This window comes from Camelus bactrianus, chromosome 24 (genome assembly GCF_048773025.1).
Source record: "Camelus bactrianus isolate YW-2024 breed Bactrian camel chromosome 24, ASM4877302v1, whole genome shotgun sequence".
NCBI lineage: Eukaryota > Metazoa > Chordata > Mammalia > Artiodactyla > Camelidae > Camelus > Camelus bactrianus.
The window spans coordinates 18052337-18078614 of record NC_133562.1 but is presented as its reverse complement, the minus strand read 5'-3'; the positions used below and the strand labels follow the sequence as shown (position 1 = coordinate 18078614).

At 55.5% G+C, this 26278-nt stretch overlaps 1 protein-coding gene across 25 annotated transcripts in view; it reads left to right on the top strand.

Moving 5' to 3' along the window:
• Nucleotides 1–26278, top strand: part of CELF4 (CUGBP Elav-like family member 4) — a 288206-nt gene that overhangs the window by 242206 nt on the left and 19722 nt on the right. For 12 of the 25 annotated variants that reach the window (XM_074352284.1, XM_074352278.1, XM_074352271.1 and 9 more), the window contains exons 4-9: nt 17145–17273; nt 17669–17748; nt 18023–18166; nt 19032–19179; nt 20959–21108; nt 24685–24750. In XM_074352284.1, the coding sequence (XP_074208385.1) occupies nt 17145–17273; nt 17669–17748; nt 18023–18166; nt 19032–19179; nt 20959–21108; nt 24685–24750 (717 nt within the window). The remainder of the gene's footprint in view (nt 1–17144; nt 17274–17668; nt 17749–18022; nt 18167–19031; nt 19180–20958; nt 21109–24684; nt 24751–26278) is intronic. The other 13 variants (XM_074352279.1, XM_074352272.1, XM_074352293.1 and 10 more) reach the window with 3 other exon arrangements.

Below are 26278 nucleotides of genomic sequence, written 5' to 3'. Positions count from 1 at the left end.
CTCAGCCTGACCGGGTCTCTTCCCTCCCTCCCAGGGGAGCAGGGGCAGCGATCACACAAGACCTTGGTGCCTGTAGTGGGTTAAATAGTGTCCCTCCAAAATTCTCATCCACCTACAATCTATGAATGTGACCTTATTTGGACATAAGGTCTTCACAGATGTAGTCAAGTGAAGATGAGGTCACACTGGATTAGGGTGGGCCCTCAATCCAGTAGGACTGGTGTCCCTAGAAGGAGGAAATTCAAGCACAGGGACACAGGACATGCAGAGAGAAGGCCACGTGACGATGGAGGCAGAGGTTGGAGTCAGGCCACTGTGAGCTAAGGAAAGCCAAGGATTGCTGGCAAACACCAGAACCTAGAAAGAGGCAAGGACAGAGCCTCCCCTTGGGGGGAACTCACAGCCCTGCCGACACCATGACATCTGACTTCTAGCCTCCAGAACTGTGAGAGAGTAGACTTCTGTTGCTTACTGATACCCGGTTTGTGACCTCTGCTGTGGCCACCCTAGGGAGCTAGTACAGGCCCTGGAGGGCGCAAGGGCTTACCTCACCCGCCATGTTTCATGGGTTCCTGTTGGTCCAGACTATCCACCTGAGCCACTGCCGCCACCAGGCAGCCCCCTCAGGTTTTGCCAATGAAAGGGTTACAGGCCACTTGAAGAGAAGTTAGAAATCCCAGCACATCCATCTTAATAAGTTTTAGTATAGCCTGCCACTTTAGACTAATGACTAATTTATTGTATAAAATACCAGCAGTGTATTTTTAAAATTTAGTTAATTAATTATCTCAAACAAAGGTGAAATTTATAAAAGTGCCCAGAAACGGTGCGTATTTGAAAATTGCCTTGCAGCAGGAGATGAAATTATTACTAATATGGAATCAAATCATTACTGTATTGACTTAGTTACTTTATGACTTTGTAATGGATTTCTTCATTATTTTCTCTGGATTGTGGCATTCATGATTGCATTAAAGTCTGTTAATCTATGCAAATATCATTAGGCACCGCTAATAACCAGGCAACTTTTCCTCCATTTCAGGGGCTGCGCTAAGTACTTGGCCCGCGTGGGTCACTTCCGGGTGGCAGGCAGCGGGCGGCGAGGCAGGGAGCAGGCTGCCCTCCCTGGAACCCACCCCAAGCACAGCCTCACCCAAGGCGGAAAGGGTGGGCACTTCTGTAGAGTGGCTTGAGTATCTTAGGAAGGTCTCCTTGCCCTAAGCCATCACACATCTTCTCCCGCTGTCAGAAGGCCTGACTTGTCACCCTAAAACGCCATTCCTTTGGATTAAGGCTTTGGAGGGCCTTGTTAAAAGGCGCCTATCTGGAAAGAAAACCTCATGGGTCCCAGTGTCCACCATTAGTGTCTGGAAGTGACAAGACGCTCAAGAGGAGCATAGGGCCTTGCTGCGTTGGGACGAGAGACTGGGTAGATTTTTATGATGGTTAATAAGAAGGCAAGCTCTAACCATGGGTGCTACCTGAATAGAGGGGGCTGAAATAGGATGTTCTAGGGACACCTGGGGACCCTGGGGATCTTGGGGGGATGTCCCCAGTGCAATGGTTTCGGGGAGGCAGCTGAGTAAAGGTAACCACCTATTCACCTATTTGAACAGCCCTATTCAAAGGGATTCTAAATCCCCGGGTCCCCTGGTCAGCCCACGGCCACAGGCCATGCAATCCCATTGCCCAGAAGAGGGAGTGATCACAGAGCTGAGCCCAGCCCGTGGGAACCAAATCCAGGCCCCTGGTCACTAAATCCAATGTGGGTTCCCATTTTATCTTTGCTGAAGGTGGACCCTAGTCATGCCGGGTGCGGGATGGAAAGAGACGTGTCAGGGGGTTCAGGCTCCCTTCCCAGCCTTTAGTGATTTCAGACTGAATCTCCTTACAGATACATGAGTTGTGGTCATCATTCACTCCAGCAGTGTTTACCAAGTGAGCATGTGCTCTGTGAGGCGCCAAACTGGGCACTCCCAGCAGCGAAAAGACAGGAGGCGCCTCTCCTGGCGTCGACAGAGTTAAATACCATTGACTTACATTTTTAACTGAAAGCTGAACTCAGCCATCCCCACTCTTCTGGCCACATCAAAAGATGAGCTTGAGGATGGGGCTCAGAGAAGGACAGATGTCCGGCCCAGGTGGCAGTTTGGGGGGACTCGGGGCTAGAAGCGTGACTCCTCACTGCAGGTCCGGGGTGCTCCCCACGTCCGTCGCCGCCCCCTCCCCCGGGGTGGTGTGGGTAGTGCTGTAGTCTCGTGGGTGAGGTGGCGCCAGGCCTAGCGTGTGCTTACAGCACCTTGGCACCTTCTGTTCTTTGAGCTCCTGCTGCCCTCCTTGGATCAGCACGCCCAGACTTTTCAAGGTTAAGAGCCATTTTTCAAAAATTCATCAGCACCCCCGCCCCCTTGACAGATGTTTTACTTTGAGTCTCCATTGTTTGGGAGGATGCAAAATGGCAATAAGCTACCTTGAAGCAAGCGTGCTTTGGAATGAATTGCTGCTTCTTAAAGCACAACAGCATCTGCAGGCATTTCAAAAATAGTCACATCTACCCGGGAGTGGGGTATCTCTGATTCAACAGACCAGGCTTGAGGTGCCTGGGACCCCAAGGTCAGGTGACATCTCTGCCCTGGGCCGTCTGGCTGCTGGGCACAGGGAGGGGAGAAGGTGGGGCAGGGACCACATCCTGTGGCCCCTGAGGGGAGACCTAGGCTGAGAGCCCTTGTATTCCCTTCCTCTCCTTCTCCTCTTTCTCGCTCTCCATCAGCCTCTTCAGCCTCCTCCTCCTCACCCTAAGCTCAGGGTTGGGGGCGGGGGACTCCTTGCTGGGGCTGCCATAGCAAGGGGACACTTCTCACTGCCCCCACACACCTGTCCCCACCGCACGTCCTGTTACATCCCAGACCCCCTCCCCTCCAGCCCCGCCCACCCTCGGTGGCCTCCCCAGCTCAGCCCCATCATGGCTTTTCTCCCAGACACCAGACACCCCTCCCCCACCCCCCAGTCCTTTTCCAGTCCTGTCCCTTCATGCTGCCACCCCTGTGTCTCCTTTTCCATTCCCAAGCCTGATCTAGTCCTTTTGATCATAGAGGTTTTTTTTTTTTTTTAGCAAAATCAGTCATGTTGAGGTGACATAAGCCAGCACATTTCAAAGACCTCCCTGAAGAGGGCAATGCTGAGTCCAAAGGCGTGTGCTGGGCACGTCGGAGTCGAGGGGGAGCTGGCTGAGATGACTGGCTCCAACCCCACTTATACTGCATACTGCCTGGTGACCTTGAGCCTGCTTCTCAGCCTCTCTGGGCCTCAGTTGACTGATCTGTCAAATGGGGATATGACCATGCTGTGTTGAAGTGTGGTAGTGAGAATGGGGCTGGAAGTGCCCAGCTAGTGCCAGCCCTTATAGAAGAGTATGGCAGTTGTGGAGTGAGGAGGACCGGTTGGGGGAAGGGGCACCCCAGCCAGCGAGCAGGGGTCTTTGCCCTCCTCCTTCATTTCCGGACATGCCTGCTCCAGACAGAGTGGGCCCCACAGGGCTGTCACTTCCAGCCTCCCCAACTCCAGACCTGTCATTGGAAGGGTTGTGTCTGCCTTTTCAAAACACAATTCTCCAGCAAACAGGCACTGGAGGTGAGTAAGATTCTTTGCATCGTCTCCTCTGTGATCCCATCCGGGGTTTCCTTCCTTATCCCCACCCCTCGGTGCCCAACTCTTCCCTGAGAAGGGAGGCAGAGAGCGTGTCCGCAGTTCTTGTGGTCCCAGCCATCATGCTGGCCTGCCTCAGCAAAATCCTCATGCTCTGCAGTGCAGCCCCCGTCTGTCAGCCCCTGTCCTGCTCTGCCCTTCCACAGCCAGGCCATTCACACCCCAACCTGGAAGCACTTTTACTCTAGGATCAGATCTACTTAGATCTCTCAGCATGGTACCTGGCACACAGTTTGTTGACTGTGTGACATGTGACTGACTGGAGGATAATAGAAGGGGTCTAGGGTCTAGCTTTCTGCCTTTCTCTAAACTGAACTTCATGGTCACCAAATACTGCCAACCTGAAGGCCTCAGGGAGCCCCTTTGAGTGACAAGAGCAGGATCCTCTGTAGTTAGTGCTGGCAGCCACACACCGCTAGTTAATACGCTGCCACCCTTCAAAATAATTTGTTCTCTCAAGGAAACTGACACTCCCCTCACAATCTCATTAGTCATTAGAAATAACGACATCTTGCAAATCATGCAGCTTTTTCCAGTTCCCAGAACCATGTGCTTGCCTGTGGTCACCAGCACCTTGCAACCATCCAGTAGGGCTGGGGGTACTTTCTGCCTGGAGGATGAAAGTTCGGAGCCAGACCACCCAGTTTCAAATCCTGGCCCTGCAGTTAGTAGCTCTGGGACCTCTGGAAAGTTGCCAAACCTCTCTCTGCCTCAGTTTCCTCGTCTGTAAAATGGGGTGACAGTGGTACACACTTCATAAACTTGGAGTGCTCGGAGCAGTGCTTGGCTCGCAGTGAGTGCTTTGGATGAGTCAGCTGTCATTGTTCTCTCTGAGGGCCTGGTTCCCAATGGAGGGATTGAGTGGCTGGATCTCTGCGTGTGCCGTGTGGGCTGACACCTGCCATCCAACATCTAACAGGGGCCGGTCCAGCCTGCCCCACTCCAAGAACCAACTTGCTCTGTGGGGTTGGAAGGCATGGCCTTAGCCTTTGAGGAGCCTGTATCTATGGGGTAGACAGGCAGGGAAGCCCTCACTAGGTATAGTGGGGAGTCAGTGGGCAAAAATATCAAAGGTGTCCACAGGAACCCAGCCTCCCTGCAACCTACATTAACTTCAAACCCATCAGACAAGTGGAGGTTCAGGAACCTGAGCTGAAAAAGATGTTGCTTTAAGACAGGTCTTGAGCAGAACAGGATTCCTTGTTCCTCTGAGAGTTGATACCCCAACAGGTGTGAGTGGCCACGACTCGTTTTCTCACCTTTTACATTTTGACCCCATTATGGGAAGTTCTCAGAAACATCTCGGCCATCCATCCATCTATATTTGCCTATCACTATTTATGTGCCATCTATCATAAATCTCTCTGCTTTCTGCAATCATTTTTCTCTCCTCTGTGTATCTATCTATCATCCAACATTTAATCTGGGTATCTAGCATCTATTAATCATGTCTGCTATTCATCCATCTCTGTGTCTATCTGTAGCCCATTATCAGTCACGAGTTAACGCAGTGAGTGCTTGTGTACTTAAGCCTGGACCATCCAGTTCCATGGGGAAGGGGGTGGGGACAGTAGTGACTCCAGGAGGGGTAGGGTGGCTGGAACAAAGATGGATAAGAAGGAAACTGGAGGGCTGAAGAAAGAGGAGCCTGGGACCCTCCTCTCACAGCAGGGCTGGCCTGGTGGATGGAGGGGAGAGGGACACAAGAGAGGAGAGAGGAAGAAGAGGGGGAAGCTTCCAACAGAGGGGTGGGCTTTGTGCTGACCTTGATAATCCCCTCTCACCCCATCTCCCCAGATTAGGATGATGTCTTTCCAGAATAACCCCACGAGGGATGGAGGATGCCCGAGCTCAGGTTTCAGGGCAGAGGAGGTGGGCGTCACAATTCCCCAGCACCAGCACACACAGAATCCTGCAGTCTGAAGGGCTGAGCTCCCGTAGGCAGGCTGAGGGCAGAGATGGGGTGCCCAAGGAGAGCTGGCTGGGATCAGCCTCGAGAAGACCTATCCCAGCCCTTCCCAGCCCTTGCTGTGTGCTGCTTTCGTCCGAGGGGCTTTAAAAAAAAAACCCCACAAAAGACAAAAACAAAAATACAGATGCCTGGATCAATCTGTATTTCGGGGACTGGCTGGGCACAACTGTATTTTGAAAGCCTCCAGGTGAATTTCACAGCAGCCAGGGCTGAGAAGCATCATCTTACAAGACCCAAGACTCCTGCTGTTACTCTCAGAAGGGTGTCTTGAGGCAGAAGGAGCAGGCTTTGGTGCGCTAGGGGCCGGACTTGGGCTCTAGGCGGGGTTGAGCTCTCCACAGTACGAATGAGGGAATTTTCTTCTGGGAGGACTTCTGCCAAGGTGTTCAGCAAGCATCATCTCCACATTGGGTCATGCTGGAGGAGTCTGGGCCAGGTGACTTCTGAAGACCCCATCCCACTTAGGGTCACCAGAAATCCTTGTCACAGTGTCCAGGGGTCGGGAGAAGGGTGGTCAGTAGCTGCAGCCTCTGGTTTCAGGTGTGACTCCTGCTGTGTTAATCTAGTAAGGTTGACCTTCAGGTGCTGGCACCTCCCCAGGAGGACAGGCAGCGGGCTGTTAGCTTGGGCTGTCACTCTCCTCCCACAAGAAGCAAAGCCACACCCTGAATGTTAAAAACGGGCCATGGGTCAGAGGGGCAGGAGGTTTGCCTGGCCTTCTGGCACTGCACTGGGTGTCTGGCTGCGGCAGGAGGTGGGGAGGGAGGGGGGGTGGACCCATGAGCACCCACTCTCCCCATGAGGCTGGGAAGATCCAAAACGAGGGTCAGCCCACCACTAGAGTGAGAGGCTGGTATGCGGGGTGTGTCACCTGCAGGCGGCAGACAGTGGTGTACCTCTACCACCTAGGTAACGAGGGCCCCCTCGGCGGTTAATAGAAGCAAACGCTCCAAGTGGGGACTGTCAGTTCTTCCCTGTATGTGGCCACCTCGACTAGATTCTCTGCCCTGCCAATGAGATGTGCTTAAGGTGTTCTTTGGTCTCTCCTCCTCTTGCCTTCCCCGCTCCTTGCGGACCACCCAGCCCCATCCCCTGCAGGAGCCTCCTCCCTTTGCTGGAATAAAGCCCTGCTTTGTCTGTCTCCTTGAGCGCCGAGGACAAACTGGCCATAATTTATGCTCTCACATGATATAAAGGAAAAAAGGCCCCATTATGCTATAAATTATCCTGTGATGGGTGAAAAGCTGGAAAGTGAGCCAGACGCCGGTGGAAACCCCATTAGACAACAGGGTTCGGCAGCCGAGAAGTCCCCACAGAATGCGGGCCGTCTGGCGTGCCGCGCCTGGTAAGGATAAGGTAGCAGATCAAACTAATCAGTTACCTGGAGAGCCGGCTGCGCATCGCAGCCCCAGGGAAAGGTGACTTCTGCTTAACGCCACCACGTGCCCCAGGCTTCTGCTGGGAGGCCTGGCGCCGACTCACAGGCACCAGGGTCAAGGGCTGAAGGGCCAGAGAAAGAGGCAGCAGGGGGCGTGGGTATGGCCTCCGGACCCCTCACCCATGCTGGACCTCCAGGGCTCAGCTCTGCCCAACTCAGGGCCCCTATGCCTGCCCATGGCCTCGAAGGGTACAAGAGAAGAGGGTACAGGGGCCATTTGTGCCCTGTCCCCCTCCAGAGTGGGGACAGTCCCCAAGTTTTAGTTCTGCCTCCCCAGACCAGCTGCAAGCCCCCGAGGGCACAGAGCCACACCTCTGCCTGGGGCAGGCACCAGAGCTAGAGAGGCATGGACTCCGTGTGGTGAGGAAATAAGACCTTGCAGCCTAGATCCCAGCTGGAGGGAGGTCTGAGGAGTCATCAGGACAGAGCTTTCTTCTTTGGTCACCCAGGAGACTTCAAGACAGCCCTGCCCGGGGCAGAGGGACGAGGGAAACTGGAGATGGCAGTGAAAACTGGGGGGTGAGGCATGCCTGGGGGTCCCTGGGCAGTCAGGGATCCTGGGAACCTGCTCCATCCGAGCTGAGCGGTGGCCTGTGAGGGCCCCACCAGACCCCCTTCTGGGCTCTAAACAGAAGCCCTGGCCCAGGCAGAGCAATGGGGTCACTAGGCCTTTGCCAGCTGCCTGCGCAGACATGGAAAGGTTGGGAAGAGGAGAGTTGAGACCTCCAGGGAACACTGTCTTCTACCAGGAAGGACGGTGACCTGTGAGCTCAGCTCCATTCAGACCAGCTGGCTCTGAGTCCTGGCTTCCCCAGTGACTGGGTGTGTATTCCTGGGGAAAGATATTCAACTGCTCTGGGCTTCAGGTTCTCCACCTGCACAGCGGAAATAATAAAACACCCACTATGCCTGCAAAGGGCTTATTTCAGTGCTGGGGTCGTGGTAGGTACATGATGAATGAGAGCCCTGCTGACTGTCGTTACTGCTGCTGTTATAATCACCTCCTGGAGGGAGTCAGAGCTGTGACCTCCCTCAGGCAGGGGCACCACAGGGCCCTGGTCGGGGGGGGGGGGACACCTGGTCTGCCCAGTGCTGTCCAGGGGCAGCAGAGGTTCTGTGATGTGGGAGTTGGGTCCACTGGCCTTTGTCTTGAGGACACTGGGATGACCTTGGGGTGGGTGGCCTGGGAATCCGGCTGGCCCACAGAAGAACCCCTGGGTGCTGTGAATTAGAGCTAGTCTGAGCCAAGCGAGGACGTGGTGGACAGTGTGGATGGACACAGGTGAGGAGGAGCCTGGACCCAGGGTCTGAGTCCCAGGCTAAGCTTCCAGTGGGCAGAGGTAAGGGGCCGGGCTTGGGCCTTGAGGGAAGTGGGGAGCATGTGGTCAGGGGAGAACAGGTAGGAGGGAGGGGTGTGTGTGTGTGTCTGCTGCTACTCCTCGTATGACGAGCTCTGTCACACACCTTGCCTGTGCACACGCTGCCCCCTGACCTGGGATGTCTGCCCTGCACCTCTTCTACCTAGCAAACTCTGCATGCAAATTCTCTAGGGCCCAGATCAAGGCTTTTAGACCCCTTTCCAACCTCTCTGCCCACAGAGCTCATCACTGTAGGCTTGTGTGGGCTGCCCATTCATCTCCAGGGGACACTCTTCCTTCTTTTTGAGGATACCTGGAGTTCAGTGTCTTTCAGATATCTAGGCCATGATCTCACAAGAGGAGGAACAGCAGTGCAAATGCCCTGGGGCAGAGTGTGCATGGAGTGCTCCTGAGACTTCATGAGACCTACGTGTCTGAGCAGAGGGATGGGAGGATGAGAAAGTCAGAGTGTGGGGTGCTCCTCATAGGTCACTAGGAGACTTGGGCTCGTTCTCAGTGAGGTGGGAGATAAATGTGATAAATGAGAACCATTCTGTCTTGGACTTTAACTGACTCCTCTGGCTGCTGTGTGGAGAGCAGACAGCAGGGGCCTGGGTGGATGTCCGGAGACAGTGAGGAGGCGACTCTCATGGCCGAGGCCGCATCCCAAAGCATTTGGAAGGCAGAGCTGGCTGAAGGAATGCGAGTGGGGGAGACTGGATGTACTCTCCCGTCTCCGGCCGCCTCCCACCCCAACATCAAACAGAGACTGTCTGGAGGGAACTTGGCAGATCAAGGCCCGCCCTGCCTCCCCAGGGGCCAAAGCGGTTGAGGGTCCTCATTTGCATCCCCAGTGGAGCAGGAGCCCCTGCGCACCGCCCCGTCCCCAGCAGCCTTTGATCGGGTTTGATGTCTCCTTCAGCCTTCTTCCCAGGCAGGAAGGCTTTAATCCTCGGTGCGGCTCCCACCCAGCTGCGCCCCTGGCTCTCGCTCTGGCACAGCCTGTGTTGTGGGGGCGAAGGGGGAGGCCACTACTCACTGGTTCAGTGCACGTTGAGGACTCTCCTAGGTTTGGCCCCGTGACCTGGCAAAGGGACCGGCTCTCAGGGGGGCAGATGACCGGGTCACACGGCTGCAGAGAGACCCAAATCCAGGCCTTTAACCCTGGTGTGGATGGTGATGTGGGAAACTCTTGCACCAGCAAGAGAGCAGGCAGCTGTGGGTTCCCAGGCATGAGAAGAGCGGGTGCAGAGCCCCCAGGCCTGTCTGCTGCTCCCCTATTTAAAAGACAGATCTGAGACTGTGTGCTGTCCACCTCAGGGCTGGCCAGGAGGCGCAGAGGAGGCCTCCGGACTTGGGCAGAGGGAGGGGGTAGTTGTAACAATTTTCAAAATAGCACAGATTTCAATTCAGATGATCAGTTTGACACCTACTTGTCCCTTAGGAGCCAGAGTGCTTGACAGGCCTGGACAGGGAGAATTCGTGGAACTGGCACAAAGCAAGGCTCAGTGTAACTTCGGGGGAAATGTCTCTTCCTGTGGATCAATCCAGGTGGGCCACCTGGAGGATGCAGATGCTGGGGGACATCTCAGAGGACCCCCAAATACTGCCGTATGGTCGGGGGTCGGAGGGAGGAAAAAGGAAGCCGGGCTTCTCAGGCTGGCCTGGGACAGGCCTGTTCAGTGTTCCTGGGGGTCCTCTCTGTACCCCTGGGATGGGCTGCGCATCCCCACCCTGCCAGCTGCCACCCCTGCGGGTGAGCGGTCGTCGTGGCCTAACCGGCGCAGGAAATGCATTTACTGAGCATTTACTCTGCGCCTGGCCCTGTGCTAAAACCTCAGCCACCTCAACTAATGTCATCCCCCAATGGCCCTATGAGGCGGGTGTGATTACTATTCCCCTTTGACAGTTGAGGAAATGGAGGCTCAGGGAGGGTCTATGACTTGTGGAAGGTGGCACAGTCAACCAGGATTGAAAACCAGCCTCAGTTACTCTCGGAAAGATGCCCCTGCCACCCCCCCGCCACGTCTCCTGTCCAGTCTGTGTGCCTCATGTTCCCTTCAATTCAAGGTCCACCCTGATCTGCGGGAGAAGTTGGGGAGAAGGAACAGGTCTTTCCCCTTCAGACTCACTGCCTGTGAGCCCTCAGGGATGAGGTCATTCCCCAGGAGAGCAGTTGGTCCTGAGATCCAGAGGGTGCTTTGGGAAGTGCCCTGGTCCCATGGTCAACAAACAGCCTAAGAGATACCTGAGGGCCCGACATGGCCTTTGCCTGCAGCTGAGGGGCAGGTGCAGGGATCCGGGGGCTCTGGGCTCTGGTCCCATCCTGCCCACCCCCAGGGCCAGCATCTCAAGAGCAGGGCAGAGTCCTCCACTTCAGTCACTATGAAGGTCTGGAATTTCTCCCCACTCCCCAACCTGCTTAGCTTGGGCCTCCCTATGGAGAGTGTCTCTTGCGTCTGGCCCGACATCCCCCAGCCCTCATGTCTCCTAGCAGCCCCTCTGCCCACCCCGCCAGCCACAGACCTCAAAGCCATTTACTCTCCACCTGGCCCCTGGCCCCCCGGCTTCCCCCCAGCTCAGGTCCCCCCACAAACCCTCCCTCGGCAGCTGGAGGGAAGAGAATAGTAAAAGTCTATTGCGGCCATAAAAGGCATTAACCATCTGAACACTCGTCCACGGTGCCCCAGCAGCCGTCTATCCTTAAGCAGGAAATATTGTTTAATGCTGATGGTAATGAGTGAATCAAATTTTGAAAATTAAACCGGAATTTAAGCATTAGCGCCAGGGTGCTGGCAAGTCGAGTGAGCGGCTGCCACTCGCCTCCTCCTCCCTCCGGGGCCCACTCACCCTGCACAGCCAGCATGATGCTTCCTCACATCTGGGGGCCCTAAGGCACCACCCTGAAACATCCCCTACCCTGAAATGTCCTCAACTTGCCATCGGTGTCTTGCTTCTCTGTTCTCTGGGCTCTCCTTTTAAAATACAAATCTTTCCAGCCAGAGCCCCATCCTGTCTGGACATTCTGAGTGAATGAGAGGAGCCTGTCTCCCTCCTGGATGGGAGGAGCTGGATGAAGAATGAGATTCTGGCAACCAGACTCCCCTGCATTTTCATAAGCACTTAAGGTGCTTTTTTATAGGCTGGGAAACTGAAACTCAGAATTAGATTGAGGTTCTGGGAGAATGAAGATTCCTGAGGCCAGAGAACTGGGAGACGCGTGTGCTGGTGGGGAGGAGGGCAGGCAAGAGGCAGATGGAGAAAAGTCAAACTCTCTCCTGGACCCTCTTCTTGGGAGCCTGCCCCAGGCAGGGACCACTTGGGAGCAGGTCAAAAGAACAGACAAAGGGAGCCCTTCCACATCTCAGCCTTTGCTCCAATTCTGTTGCGGGCCTAGAGCCTCCAGCCCCCTCCCCTGGACATCATAACTCCAACCCACTTCCTCCTGGAAGGCTTCAGGGTGTTGCTACTGGCTCCTTCCCCAAATGACCCCTTCTGACCTGCAGTCCAGTGCCATTGCTTCACTATCCTCTCCCACGGGGGCTCCATGGCAGAGGCTCTGGGACCAAAGACTGGATTCTCCAGGGATCTGAGAGCCATGCACCCCACACAAATACCCATTGAAAGAGGAAACACAGAAGGGCCCTGAACACTTGTCTCAGACTCTGTTCAGCCAAGTCTGAGGCACACAGTAAGTGCTCAGTAAATGTTTGCTGGAGGTGTGACCAGAGGGTGGACTCAGGTGGGCTGCCAGGGACTCTGGTCCAGTCCCTCCTGAGCTGGCTGTAAATACCTTCCCCTGACAGAACTGGGTACTTTTCCCATCCATCATTTTATTGGCTTCCCCTCCCACCAGAAGGAGGGGTGGGCTAGACTCCGCCCACTCCCCTGGAGTGAGAGCAGCTGAGTTGCCCTCTCTGGGTTCAGGGACGGCTGGGACGAGTCCCTCCCTTCTGTGGCTCAGCCTTTCCGGGGTATCTGCCCCCCAGACCTGCAGGTGCTCCCTCACCCCTGCAGACACGGGCACTCATAGCTTAAAAGAGCAGGAAGGCAGAAGCAAGGGGTTAGGATAAGGAAGTCAACAGACTCCACGAACCTAGGTTTAGTCCAGGCCCCATATGTGAGTCCCGGGGTTCCCTCTCTGCCCTGACCTCATCTAAAAAAGGTGGGAGCCTTGGTATTTTCCAAGGTCCTGCCCAGTTCTGCCACTCTGCGGCCTTGTTCCCCTTGGGGAGGGCACACCACTTCTGGGGGCCACCGCGTGGCAGGCCTGCTGGCCTTTGTCTTGTTTGGGAACTTGTTTATTGTGGACGACCTGTGTTCCTATCCGGAAGTCAGCTCCAGTGAGCAAACACACCTTTTTTACTGCAGTAGAAACAGTGTTTGGAACAGTGTCTCGCACAGAGAAGGTGCTCAGCAAACAGTTGTTGAATGACTGTAGGAGCACGCACTTCTCTGAGGGAGAGCGCTCCTGCGCTGTCTCAGCGACCTCCCACTCAGGGGGATCTTCAGCCCGTCCCCACCTGGCTCTGAGGTCTTTCCTAGCTTCACCTCCCATCATGGTGGCCTGCATGGCCCAGTTCCAGCAGCACCTGCTTGAACATGTCCTCAGAGGAGCAGTGACACCCTCACTCCCCCAAAACAGGCTCAGGCTGAGGCTCATGGGGGAGAATGAGCACCACCATCACCCAGGGACCCTGCACCACTCAGGCCACGAGTTGTGATCAAGGACTGCTCTCCTGTCCCAGGAAACAGAGGTCTGTGTCCATGGTGGAGGGAATGGGAACTGGCTGGGGAAACAAAGTCATTCTCTGAGACTCTGGCTGGGTTGGCATAAGAGCCAAGACAGTAGCCAAATAGTGTCACTGGTCATCTGACACAGCTCGGAGACAGTGCCTCGGGAAAGTGGCCAGAGAGAGAGGAGGGCACCGGGGGCTGGGGCCACAGGGAGAGGTGGCTCATTTCAGCCGGTCAGCCACAGTCCGAGTCTGGTCCAACCTGTTCCTTCGAGGCTCCTCCCCTAGATGTGGATCCGCTGATCTCTCCTCCTGTATGACCTCTGTCTCCAAGTCAGAGCAGGACAAACCAAGGAGCAGGGAGATGGTGCTCCAACTCCTCTTCCTCCTGGAGACGGAGCCCTCAGCTCATGGTCATCACCATTGTTATTACTGCTGGTCAGGCTCTGTCCCTGCAGCATCTCTTGGAAGCCTAGCGCCCACCACATGAGGAGGGCCTGGTTATTCCCATTTTAGAGACCAAAAACCCGAGGAGGTGAGCAGTTACGCAGCTGGAAGGCAGCCAGGTAGGGGTGTGAGCCCAGTGGGCTTGGGCCACAGAGGGAGACCCACCCTCAGATCCAGGTCTGAAAGGCAGGCCTTAGAGCCACTCCCCCAGGACCAAAGCCAACTGGAAATGAAGAGAGTGCAAACTGGACCAGCAGGAGGATCCTAGAAACAAACTCACTTTTGCGTTGGATAGGGTCAACCCAAGACCATGTGGACGAAGTGAGTCTGGAGCCAGGTTTCTTTGGTTTCTGGCAGCCTTCCAGAAAAGTAAGGCTAGTTGTAGTTTCCCTGGGGAAACCTGGACAGACAGGAAGATGGGGAGCCTGGCCCCCTACACGTTGGGAAAGTCTTCAAGCAGGAAGGGCTCAGGCCTAGAACTGAGGGCCGTTTCAGGCAGAGGAAGAAGGATTTAGAAGAACAAAACATAGAAAACAAAACAAAACAAAACAATCTTGGTAAAAGAGAAGTGGTTGGATAGAAAGGCACGTGTGGACGAATTTTAACGCAGTCAGAAAGCTGTCATAACGACACTGATGGAACACGTTCAGACGTCAGGAGGGAAGGTGTGGAGCTGCTGTCCCAGCATTGAAATCAGGGTCCGGAGGAGGACGGGCCTCCTCTTCCCCTCCTACTTCCTTCCTGGGAGGAGACGTTAGAGCAGGAGGGTCAGGGATTTGCAAGGGTCAGGTTTTCACTACTTTGTCTTCCTGGAAATCCCATTTAATCGGAGCCTTTAAAAGGTGCTGGGGGTAGGGGAAGCCGATCCCGGGGGGCAGAGTTTCAAGGGTTCCACTGAAGACTTGAAAACCCAGTTCACTTCATGCAAAACGTTGTTTGTGCTTCTGGGAGTTAAACATAAGCCCTGGCCCCTCTCTCTTCTGTCTCTGCCCTCTCTTTCTGCTCTTTGTTTCTAATTCTTTTTCCTCTGTCTCTGTCATTTTCCCTCACTTTCTGCCCTGAACTCCATCTCCTCCTGTCCCAACTCAGCGCCACCCCTTCCACTCCCTCTCTCTTCCTTCCTCTTGGTCTCCCAGTCTCTGCTTCCCCCATGTCAGAGCTTGGCATTGGCAAGCCCTGGAGACGGGGCGGGATGCGTCCTGCCCTGTGGGGGCAGGAGCAGCCAGGCAGAGCACCCAGGCTGGGGCAGGCGGTGGGGCGGAGCTCTGGGCCCTGAGCTTCGGCTGAAGCCCATCAGTGGTGGAGGTCCAGGCCGGTGTGCCCTGACCCAGCACTGATTGCAGGAACCAGCAATGGTACCCTTCGGACCTGGAAGGAGCACCTCATCCCTGACAGCTTGCTGAGTGCTTTAGACTGGGGGTACCAGGAGAGCGGAGATCAGGCCTTCTTGAAGAGGAGGACTCTGGGGTGGTTTGTGAAGGAGAGCAGGGACCTGGAGGTCTCCTTAGCTTTGTTCCAGACCCTGAGCTCTACGGGAACTCCTCTGGCAGTGTGGGCAACAGAGGCGCTCTGGGGCGGGAGGTACCAACCACACTGAGTCCAGAGCAACACGATCCTGGAGGGCCCTTGTTTTCCATGGAAACCACGAACACGTGGACTTTTGCAGTTTTGGGGGGTGTGCATTTCTGCAGCCTTTGCTGTGTGTGTCAGTCATTGAATGTCAACAAACATCTAGTTGATATCAGCCACCACGGGGACCCTGTTCCAGCAACCATGGCTGCAGAACACTTTAGCCCCATACAGAGTGCTGTAAAACAGCCATTTATTATGCTCGTGGATTCTGTGGGTCAGGAGTTCAGACTGGGCACTGCTTGGAAGGCCTGTCTCTGCTCCAGGACGTCTGGGCCTCAGCTGGAACACTCCCAGGCTGGGGGCTGGAATCAACTGAAGACTCATCCACCCTATGTCTGGTAGTTGATGCTGGCTGTCAGCTGGAGGCCCGGGTTCCTTTCCGTGTGGACTCCTGGTGTGGGCTAGTTGGGAGTTCTTCACAGCACGGTGGCTGGCTTCCACAGAGCGAGCATCCCCCAAAGAGAGCCGAGAGTGGAAGCCGGTCCTTTTTATGACCAAGCCTTGGAAGGCAGCTAGTGTCACTTCTGTCATTCTTTAGTGGTTAGAGCAGCCACAGGCCCACCCAGATTCAGGGGGAGGGAACATAGACGCCACCTCCCTGGGAAGAGTGAAAGTCACATTGCAGTAAGAGCAGGTGAGATGGGAAATCTTTTTTACAGTCACAGGCTACTGCAGATCCCTGTCACCCTAAGCACACAGTTGAGTGCTGTCAATAAACAACACAAGTGTTGGGGGAGGCTGCTGGCAGAGCCCGGTCTTCAGGAACAGGCTCTCCAAAGTGCCCAGGGCTGAGTTTTGCAGCATGTATAGGAAGGGGTAAGAGGAGGGGGCACCAGATGGAGGTAAAAACGTGTGAGACAGAAAGGATGTGTGCCCCTGAGAATGGCATTGGTCATTAACTCATTCATTCTACAGCTCAGTCCTGAGGGCCTACTGTGTGCCTGCTACTGCTGCTCCAACAGAGGTCTGGTCTCCTCTCTCAGGGAGCATACATGGAGGGGTAGGGAGCTAGACAGAAACCCAATACACAGGCAAAGCAGTAAATAATCATCCTTTGTATTTTGGGCCACGGGAGGGGCTGGGACAGAGAATAAAGTGGAAGGAGGAGCTTTGATGAGGAAGCAATAGGTAAACAGATCTAGCATTAGAAGATTCAATCTTGTGATGCAGAAGACACTCCAGGAAGCGAGAACAGCATATACAAAGGCCCTGTGGCGAACTTGCCAGTTGTAAATTCATTTTGGTATCTACAGGAGAAGGTGGCTGAAGAAAATTGTGTGTGTCTAAGAGGAGGGAGGAAGGGATCGCAGGGCTGCCCAAAGAACCCAGGTGCTCTAGGTGAGCCGCAGGACCTGTGGCCCTTGCCCCACTATGTTTCAAAACAGAGAAACAGCCTTCCTACTGCAATACTCAATAATTTAGTTTGCGTCCTGAATTAAAGCAGTTTCCCTGAGAAAAAAAAAAAGAAAAAAAAAGGTGTGAGGTCTGCCCTCTAGGCAGGAAAGGGCAGAGTCGCTGCAATCCTTCCCTCCCGCCCCTCCCCCCTCACCGCGCCGACCCTCTCCGCCCTTCCCCTACCCCCCGCTTAGACCCAAGCCCTCCTCCCTCACCTACCCCGCTGGCTTTGCCCTCCCTCCCTCCTCAGCCCCCTCCCCCCGCCGTTCCTTCCCCTTTAGCGATTCCCCACCCGCCCCCATCCCTGCTACCCCTTCCCCTCAGGCTATGAGCCCCCTTCCCGCCCCAGCTCCTACCCTCCCACGCTGTTACCCTTTTCTCTGGCCGTGCCCTTCTTCCCCGGGCCCGCCCCCGCGCCCCGGGTCCCTGGCCCGGGTAAGCATCTCCTAATTTTGTTCCAGAAGATAGAAAACTCTTTGTGGGCATGCTCAACAAGCAGCAGTCTGAGGACGATGTGCGCCGCCTCTTTGAGGCCTTCGGGAACATCGAGGAGTGCACTATCCTGCGCGGGCCGGATGGCAACAGCAAGGGTGCGTGGGGGCGGGGCGACTGGGTGGGCGGGGCGCGGCCGCGGGTCTGGAGCCGCCTGGAGCCGGTCCCGTCGGGCGAGCCAGGGGAGGCTGCTCGGAAGGGGTGGGGCGGTAGGGCCTGGGGGTCAGGAAAGACCGCGATCCAAGTCCAGACCGGGACGCGGAGACAAGGATGCTCTGAAGTCTCTGGCCGGTCCAGGTCTTTCTCTGTCTCTGTGTGGCTCTGTCTCCGTGTTTGTCGGTGTCTCTCTCACTGTCTGTGTGTCTGGTTCTCCTCTCTTCTGGGAGTCGCCCTTTCCCCTCGGCCCCTCCCGTGCCCCGCCTTTCAGTCCTCTCGCATCTCTGGCCTTCCTCTGGGCCCTCCCGCCGTGGCTCAGCCTCTCCCGTCCCCCCAGGGTGCGCCTTTGTGAAGTACTCCTCCCACGCCGAGGCTCAAGCCGCCATCAACGCTCTGCACGGCAGCCAGACAATGCCGGTGAGTGCGGCCGCCCCGGGGTAGGGGCAAGGACGGGGGCAATGAGGGACCGAGACACGCCGCCACCCAGCGCATCTGTAGGGCCCCGCCCACCGCATCTGTAGGGCGCGCGCGGGGCGCTGAGACTCTAGACCCCTGGGCGAGGACTGGTGCTCATCACGGTCCTCCACCCACCCCGTTCCCCATAGCACCCAGTGGATGGGACCCCGTGGGCCTAGGCTAGGGAGTAGAGGAGGTTTGGGCTGGTGGGCCTCACGCACAGTCCCCGCTGCAGGGAGCTTCATCCAGTCTGGTGGTCAAGTTCGCCGACACTGACAAGGAGCGCACAATGCGGCGAATGCAGCAGATGGCTGGCCAGATGGGCATGTTCAACCCCATGGCCATCCCGTTTGGAGCCTACGGCGCCTACGCACAGGCAGTAAGTGGGGGCGCAGCGGGGCGGGGTGGAGGAGGCGGCGGTTCTCCACAAATCCTAGGAAGCACGGATGGGAAGGAGGGGAGAGGTTCAGGTATTCTGTTGGCACCATCCCACCCCTACCACCACTCATGGAAGGGTGTCCTCAGCTTTCTGATTACTCCTGGCAGGGGTCCTTGGAGGTGCCACAAAGCCCTCCTCACCCACACTTCCCCTATAGTCCCCCTCAGGGCCCTGGCCCACCAACTTCTTTCTTCCACATTGAGGCTGTCTCTGACAGCATCTCCCCTCAGCACTCACATGGGTGGCACTGAGGTAGGCCAGGGTTCTAGTTCAAAAAATGCAGGCTCATCTCACTTTTTCAGCAGTGTCCCAGCTTGGCCAGTTTCAACAGTCACCCCAGTTCCCATTCACCTCTGTGAGAACACTGCAGGTAGCTGAGGTTTTTTATTCATGCTTCTCCTGTAGCTTTTACCCAGCAGACTCCAAGTTAGGGACAGAAATCTCCGACAACTTAGTTCTACAGAGGCTCCTCCAGCATGTCTCTAGAGCTTTGGATATCATATCTCCATGAACTTCAGGCCTTTTGCAGGGCTGACCAGCACCCGTGGAGCCAGTCCCCCTCCTCCTCCCCTACAACTAATACTTTTGAATGCAGTTTCCTCTTGGGCGTTGGTCTCTAATAGCCACTGAGGACTAGGGCAGATATGGGGAGGATGTCAGGGCTCTCTGGGGGTGGAATGGGGAGATGTGTCTGAGCTCCCAGGGGACTCAGGGCCTGGGAGGCTGGTCTCGGAGCTGAACCCCTTGGTGGGGAGGGCTGCCCCCCTGGAAGCGCATGGTATTTTTTCCACTCCCTCTGCCCCAGCTGATGCAGCAGCAAGCGGCACTGATGGCATCGGTCGCGCAGGGCGGCTACCTGAACCCCATGGCTGCCTTTGCCGCCGCCCAGATGCAGCAGATGGCTGCCCTCAACATGAACGGCCTGGCGGCCGCACCCATGACCCCAACCTCAGGTGAGTGGACAGGTACCAACACAGGGCCTGGCCCAGCTGGAAGGCAGCTGGACCCTGATTGCTACCTTTTGTTTGGCCAGTGGCGGCCACCAATGGACCCTCCTGTGTTAAGAGCACCTGATGTCTGGACCCAGTGCAGACCTTACCCTCTGGAAATCTGTCTCAAAAAATGTCCTAATCCCTGAGGGCCCAAGGGAAGATGGAATGTGGGCCCCAAGCAGTCCCTGGTGTGGTATCAGGGTGGTGAGAATTTCACTCAAGTTGTTTAGCTGTGTCAGATGTCAGGGGGCAATTCATGCTGGTCTCTAACACAGATATCAGGAAAGGAACTGACAGGAAAACATCTCCCTTTGAGGGCTGAGGCAGGGAGAGCCCTGCCCTTTCTGCGGCCCTGTTTGGTCCCTTGCCCAAGGAGAGAGGGAACCCCATTTTTTCATTTCCATTTAACCCAACTTATATTTACTATCTTTTTCCAAGACAACTACACAAGCAAGGAAGAACCCCAAGAGTTATTAAAGGACAGAGGGGTTAGAAACAGCCCCACTTACAAAGCATGTTTTTAATTGGATCTTGGCTATTGTCCAGTTCTGTGATTCCCAACCAGGGCAACCCCAACCCCAAATATCTAGCAATGTCCTGAGACATTTTTGGTTGTCACAACTGAAGGAGGGTGAATGCTCCTGTAATCTGGTAGATAGAGACCAGGGATGCTGCTGCGATGCACAGGACAGCTCCCCATAAGGAAATACGTGGCCATAAATGTCAATAGTTTAAAGTTAAGAATGCCTGACTAGCCCCAGGGGCTGGCCCAACACCCCAGCTGTTGTTCACCAAGCTTCCATGGCTCTCTGCAGCCAGGCCATAGCAGCAGCCTTCCTGACATCCAGGAGCTATTCATTTCCCAGCTAAAAGCTATAGAAGATTGTGCATGTTTAGCCCCAACTTCAGCACTACCCCACAACTCTAATCCCCAACCTAGGGACATTCCTGATGGCCTCAGGTCCTCATCCAAAGAGAGACCCTGCTTCCTACATGAAAAGGAAGGGTCTTTCCAGCCTCTGGGGCCTCAGTACAGTCACTGTGCCATCCACACCTTGGTTTCCATCTACCTGGTGTAGGAAAGGCACAGTGTATTGTCATCTGACCCCAGCTTTACCCTTGCCACAATGAGCATCACCACTGCCTTAACTGGAGGAGGCCAGGGTGTCTACTTTGTGTATGAATAGGACTGAGTCTGGACTCTGCAAAGGGCTCTCTTCCTCAGTGCAAGGGAACACCAGAATTAAGACCTCCTCCACCTGAGTATCGAGATTCTTTCATGAGGAGGCAGATCAACCTCTCAGTGATCCATCCAGCGAAGATAGCAGGGAGCAGAGCCACAGCTTAGAAACAATGACCAGTCCATCCTGACTTAGCTGGGGTGAACAAGAGCCACTGAAAAAGACTAAAGGAAGACCAACTGTGGTCAAAGTCAAGGGCACTTAAAGGTCTGTATGCTACAGGTCCAAGGTCGAGCAGTCAGTGGTCAGGGAAGTCTTATAGGGTAGGTGGAATTTGGACTCTGCCTTCAAGTGTAGATACAGTTGGGATGAATAGGCTCATTACATCCAGGGAGATAACTCAAGCCATGATTCACAGATAGGATTGAATTGATGTGTGAGGTCCAAGTCTATCCCCAGGCCCTTGGAGCCAGCAGGGTGGAGCTCCAGGTATTTGCCTTCATCACCTGTGTTCTGCTTGCTTCCCCCTTCTTCCACCCCTCTTCACCTCTGGAACCAGGTGGCAGCACCCCTCCGGGCATCACTGCACCAGCCGTGCCTAGCATCCCATCCCCCATTGGGGTGAACGGCTTCACTGGCCTCCCCCCGCAGGCTAATGGACAACCTGCTGCAGAAGCTGTGTTTGCCAATGGCATCCACCCCTACCCAGGTAAGTACATCTGGTAGCCCTTCCTTCCCCATGCAGCACACTCCTCATCCATTCTGTCCCTGTCCTTGCTGTTATAACTGAATGCGTGGCTCCTGCCCTCTGTCTTTTCCCTGGTGGAACCCCAAATGTGATCAGGGAGAGCCAGCCTCCTGCCCTCCTTCAGGGTGCTCCTGGTGGGAGAGAAGACAAATCCTTGGGTGTTTGTCAGTCTGATGGGTGAGAACCCCATTCCCGGGGCTCCCTCAGAGAAGAAAAGAGAATAGATGAGTCATCCAACCAAGTAGAGAGAGGCTAGTAACTGCAAATTAATTAAGAGTGAATTTGACCCCAAAGAAATGAGGGGATAGAAGCTAAAAGAATAATCAAATTTAAGTAGGAAAAGACTCTATTGGGAAGCAAGTGAAGGTATATTGATTGGCAATCTGGCTAGTGCATACCTGTTCAGTCCCCTGGTGCACACAAAACCATGGTCAGCACTTTGGACAGAGGACCAGAACCTCGGATAACTTCCGGGTCCTGCTTTCATGAATTCTGGCACACAAGAAGATCCAGGAGGCCTGTTCCTGATGAACTTTGTTCCTCTAAAACTTAGCAGTTCTCGCATGGTAAAAATGTCCAGTTGACTTGAAACAGCTCCTCTCTCTGGTCTTGAGGATAAACTGGCATTGGAGCAGGGAAGCTGGGCCAGTCAGGAACACAATAGACATCAACAGAATAATAAAGCCATAAGGCAGAGCAGAGTATGGTCAAGAGTGAGTGTCCTCTGATGCTAAAGGATTCAAAGGAAGGGAGAGTTCTGTAGGCTGAAGCCCAGCAGAGCTTCCCGAAGAGCCGCACAGGTCAACCTTTAACAGCTGGGTAGGAATTGGAGACTTCTGGATGAACAAGGAGCACACTGCTGTGGAGGGGCTGTCCTGGAGGCCCAGAAGCAGGAGGGGCTTGCCTGGCAGGGACAGGGGTTGGTAAGGAGGTTGGCTCAACAGGGCAGAGGAGGTCAGCTTTGGGGGCAAACTCATGCTTCCCACTCTGGTTGCCTGTCAGAATCTACTGTGTGGTTGTAAAATCACAGAAACCCAGGGATTCTGATTTCAGTATCTGGAGTGAGGCCCAGACATCCAGAGAGTATAAAAGTTCTGCCAGCACCAGAGTTCAGTGTCACTGTGCTGGAGAGAAATAGAGGAGAATTTCCTGACTTTGAACTTGAAGTTGTTCTTGACCCCTTCCCGGTGCTTTTCCGACGACTCAGCCCTCAGTGCACAGAGAAGAGGCTAGAGAAGCCTAGGGAGTGGAGTGACAGGGCCTGGAGGATCTGGAGTGTTGTTTAAGGGTGAAGACTCCAGGCTGGCAAGGGAGGCAGGGGAGGGGCTTGGCAAGCAGGAGGTGGGAGACACCCCACCCATCTCAGGTTCCTGGGCTCCTCCTCCATCAGAGCTGGGAGATACAGTTCCCAGCACATCTGGGTGGTTTCATTACCTCCCCCCACCCCGCCCACAAGCCCATCTGGATCTCTGGATTTTGACAAACCTGCTCCTTCCCCACCCCCAGCAGCATCTGTGAGCTCTTTCCCTCATGGAATTTGGAAATGTTTCTCTCCCCCATTTGTAACAATCTGCCACATCCCATAAACAATCCCCTGCCAGAGCAGGAGGGAGGGATGGAGGGAAGGAAAGGAGAAGAGCAGTACATTAAAAAAATTAATTTACCATCTTTAAATGCAGAGTTTGGAGCTGCTCTAATGAGCGAGATCCTTCAAAGTGTTCGTTCTGTGGCAGTTACTAATGAGGTCATTAAGCAGAGAGAAGTAGAGAGGGGTCTCAGAAATGCTTTTCTCCACTTCCGAGCCCCACGTAGCATCTCTGCTGTCCCCTCTTGCTCGTCGAGATCATGCTGGAAGCACACAGTGTGGCCTTTACTGCCACACGACACCCGAAGGGGTGGCTGTCACAAATGATAAGGGCTGTTCATTCATTCCTTATGTTGTGGGATTTGCTGAGCACTTGTTATGACCTGTGCTGGGGGAGCTGCCATCTACCTTGTGCAGTTTATATTTCGCACAGGGCACCAAACTATGCCCAGAGAAGAGACATCTTTCTCTAATTGGCATAAAGGCTGTATGTGGTTGAGCAGCTGGCATGGCCAAGAAGACAAGCAAGAAGTGGCTCTCCCTCCAGAGAGCTCAGGCTGGGGGAAGAGTCAGGCCAGGGAGCAGGACACCACCCTGCCAAGTGCCACCACCATGTCACCACTGGGAGCTCCAGTGTCCACCGCAAGGGAAATAGATGGATAGGTTTTGTCCTGGACAACCCCAGGCGGGATGGAGCCCGCACCCTCACCCATCTTCAGCTCCCCCTCCTCCTGGGCTCAGTTCCCCTGCTGCCAACCGCATTGTCTCTAAGGACCTCTGCCCCAGCACGTGCCCTGGCTCCCCTGGGACCTGGGTGCTATTGCTCTAGTGTCATGTTACTGAGAGTTTCAGGGATGAGCGCTTGGGAGGGATGTTTGGAAATTCTCTCTGGTCTACAGGCCTCAAAGCCTGGCATGGCCAGTTAGCTTGGCTGGCCCGGGTCACCGGGCAGATAAGCCCAGATGGTTTTTTTGCTGCTTCCCTGTGCTCTCCATCTTGCCCCAAATATACTGAGGCTGAATCTGTCCCCATCCACCTCCCTGGGCCCCCAAGGCCAACCTACTCCCACTTCAGTCATCACTGGCCTTGGTCACCAAAGGCAGTGTCCTCCACTGGTCCATGCTCCATCGAGGCTTTTACTCACTGCTTCTGCAGACACGGCACAGACAAGAGACGTGAACCAAGCCTCTTCCCCAGTCTGGGTCTCCTGGGTTGCTTGCCAAAGTCTCAGCCGCAGGTCCTCTTGCGCTGGGCAGCAGACATCCCAGTCCGAGGTCGGGTGGAAGAAGGTCTTTGGACTTCTGGTTCTTTGGTGTCCATAGGCACCGTGAGGTGGACCTCACTTGTGTGGTCAGTGCTGCTGTGGGCATCTCAGCTGTGCCCAGGAATGGAAGACCTCCATGCCTTGTGCAAAGTCCCTAAGAATTTGGGAGGAGGTGCCTCTACTTGAACAGGGGTGGGTGGCCCAGGGGACTTGGTGGCAGGGTAAGGCATCTCATGCCCTTTCTTTCACCCAGCTGGGCTCTGCTGGGGAGGAGTGAGGAGGAGACCACCCTCCTGATAGCCCCTAGCCCCCTTGTCTGCTTTCCCACAGCCCTTCTCCAGGGCCAGGGCTCTCATGTGTCTCCCCACCAAGCTCTCATGGTTGAGCCCTCCTCTGGCATCTCCTTCCCAGCCTTCTTCATGAACCATCCATCTCACCACACCCCCAAGCCAGCTGTAGCCTGCATCCCCCAGCCCAGGGTGGTCAACCTTCCACCCTACTAAGGGCCCCGGGATGGGGAAGAGGGAAGCCCCCCGCGCAGGGTTCCTGCCTCGGATGCCCCGCTGCAGGACGGAGACCACAGTGGCCGGGAAGCATGCAGCTACAGCAGAATCGCTGTGGGCACGGTGGGGGAGGGGCTGGTTTGGGAGAGCAATGCTGACCTCTGCCCCCTTGGCTCCCCCTGCAGCGCAGAGCCCCACCGCCGCGGACCCCCTGCAGCAGGCCTACGCTGGAGTGCAGCAGTATGCAGGTCGTTAGTATCCGCGCGTCCCCACCGGCGTCCCCCGGCTGCGTGCGCCTCCCCACGCCTGGGCGCTGGTGCCCCCTCCGCACCCAGGCCTGCGCCCAGCCCTGTGAGGGAGGGGGGAGCAGGGAGGGACTGCCAGGGAGCTGGAGTAGTCCGAGGAAGGGTTTTACTGAGAGGCCACCACCCCCGCCATGCCAGGCTGCCTCCCTCTCTCTGGCGCCCCCTGGCGATCAGGCGGAACTCAGCCATCATGGCAGTGGTGGATGGTCAGAACTTTGGATGAGCTGGTGAGCCAGGCTAAACTTTAACCTTGCTGTAAAGTGACTCATGCTTAAGGCGAGGTTTCCTTCCCCTGTGGTGCTGCCACAGCTGGTTCGTCCAGGATTCCCAAGCCTTCCAGCAGCACTGGGGTGAGGCCGGAGCTGGGGTGCTGCCCTCGCAGTCCACAGCCACTGGTCCAGGAAGCACAGATGCTGGGTTTGAGGCAAGGGAAGCAGTTTCCATCCCCGTTCCCCCTGGACATACACAGGCATCGGGGCTGGGGCCCGGACAAGGTTGACAGGGAACCAGGGACGACAGGCAGCCAGAGGTAGAAAAAAAAGAAAAGCAAGAAGAGACAGCCCTGAGCAAGCAGATGGCCTGGGATCACTGAATGGGAAGGTGATGAGCTGCTGTAGGAAGTCCAAGGCCAGCTGTCGGCCAGGCTCCTCTTCCTCCCCTGGGCTGGGCAACACCTGTGCACACGTGCGCGCGTGCGCGTGCGCGCACACACACACACACACACACACACACACACACACACACCCCACAGTCATCCCCGTTCAACCAATGTCCTGCTGTCTGGCCAGGTCAGGGTCCTTCCTCACTGTGTTTAGAAGAGCCAGCAATGTCTCCCCTGAGGGTGATGGGGCTGCTTGGCACCATAGGGACCCAGATGAAGCTGACCTCTCACATCTGGGGAAGCTCTCTGCCTCACCTGCTGAGCTCCCTTGAGCCCCTCTGGGAGCCAGGCCAGGCAGAGGAGGGGGCTCACCATTCCTGTCCCACCTCTGGCCCTTTCCCATTAAATATACAAAGCATCAGATTTGTTCAACCCAGTCCTCAGCCCCTGGGGACCCCCCACTGGCAGGATCCAAAGGCCAAGCCCCCACCTCGGATGGCCCCCCACCTCCCACACAGGCGCCCTCTGAGCAGGGGTGATGGCGTGGGTGCCAGAGTCCACCATGGCTCAGAGAAGGGGAATACCTTGGGGGTTCCAGGTGGTGTGGGACCATCGTGTCCAGGGCATTCTGATGCTTTTAATTATCCGTTCTTGTGGATTATCCGCACATGTGGATTGTCCATTGTTGCAGATTAAACTCGCCTCCCCCATGCACACACCAGCACGCACACACACACACACACACACACACACACACACCCCTCCTTCTAATTTTCCGTGTGCTGCTCGTCCCTCGTGACTGCTGAAAACTGGCTCTATCTTAAGAGACTGAGCTGAAATGCATTTTTTGGCTGGTCTGCTTTTACTACTCAA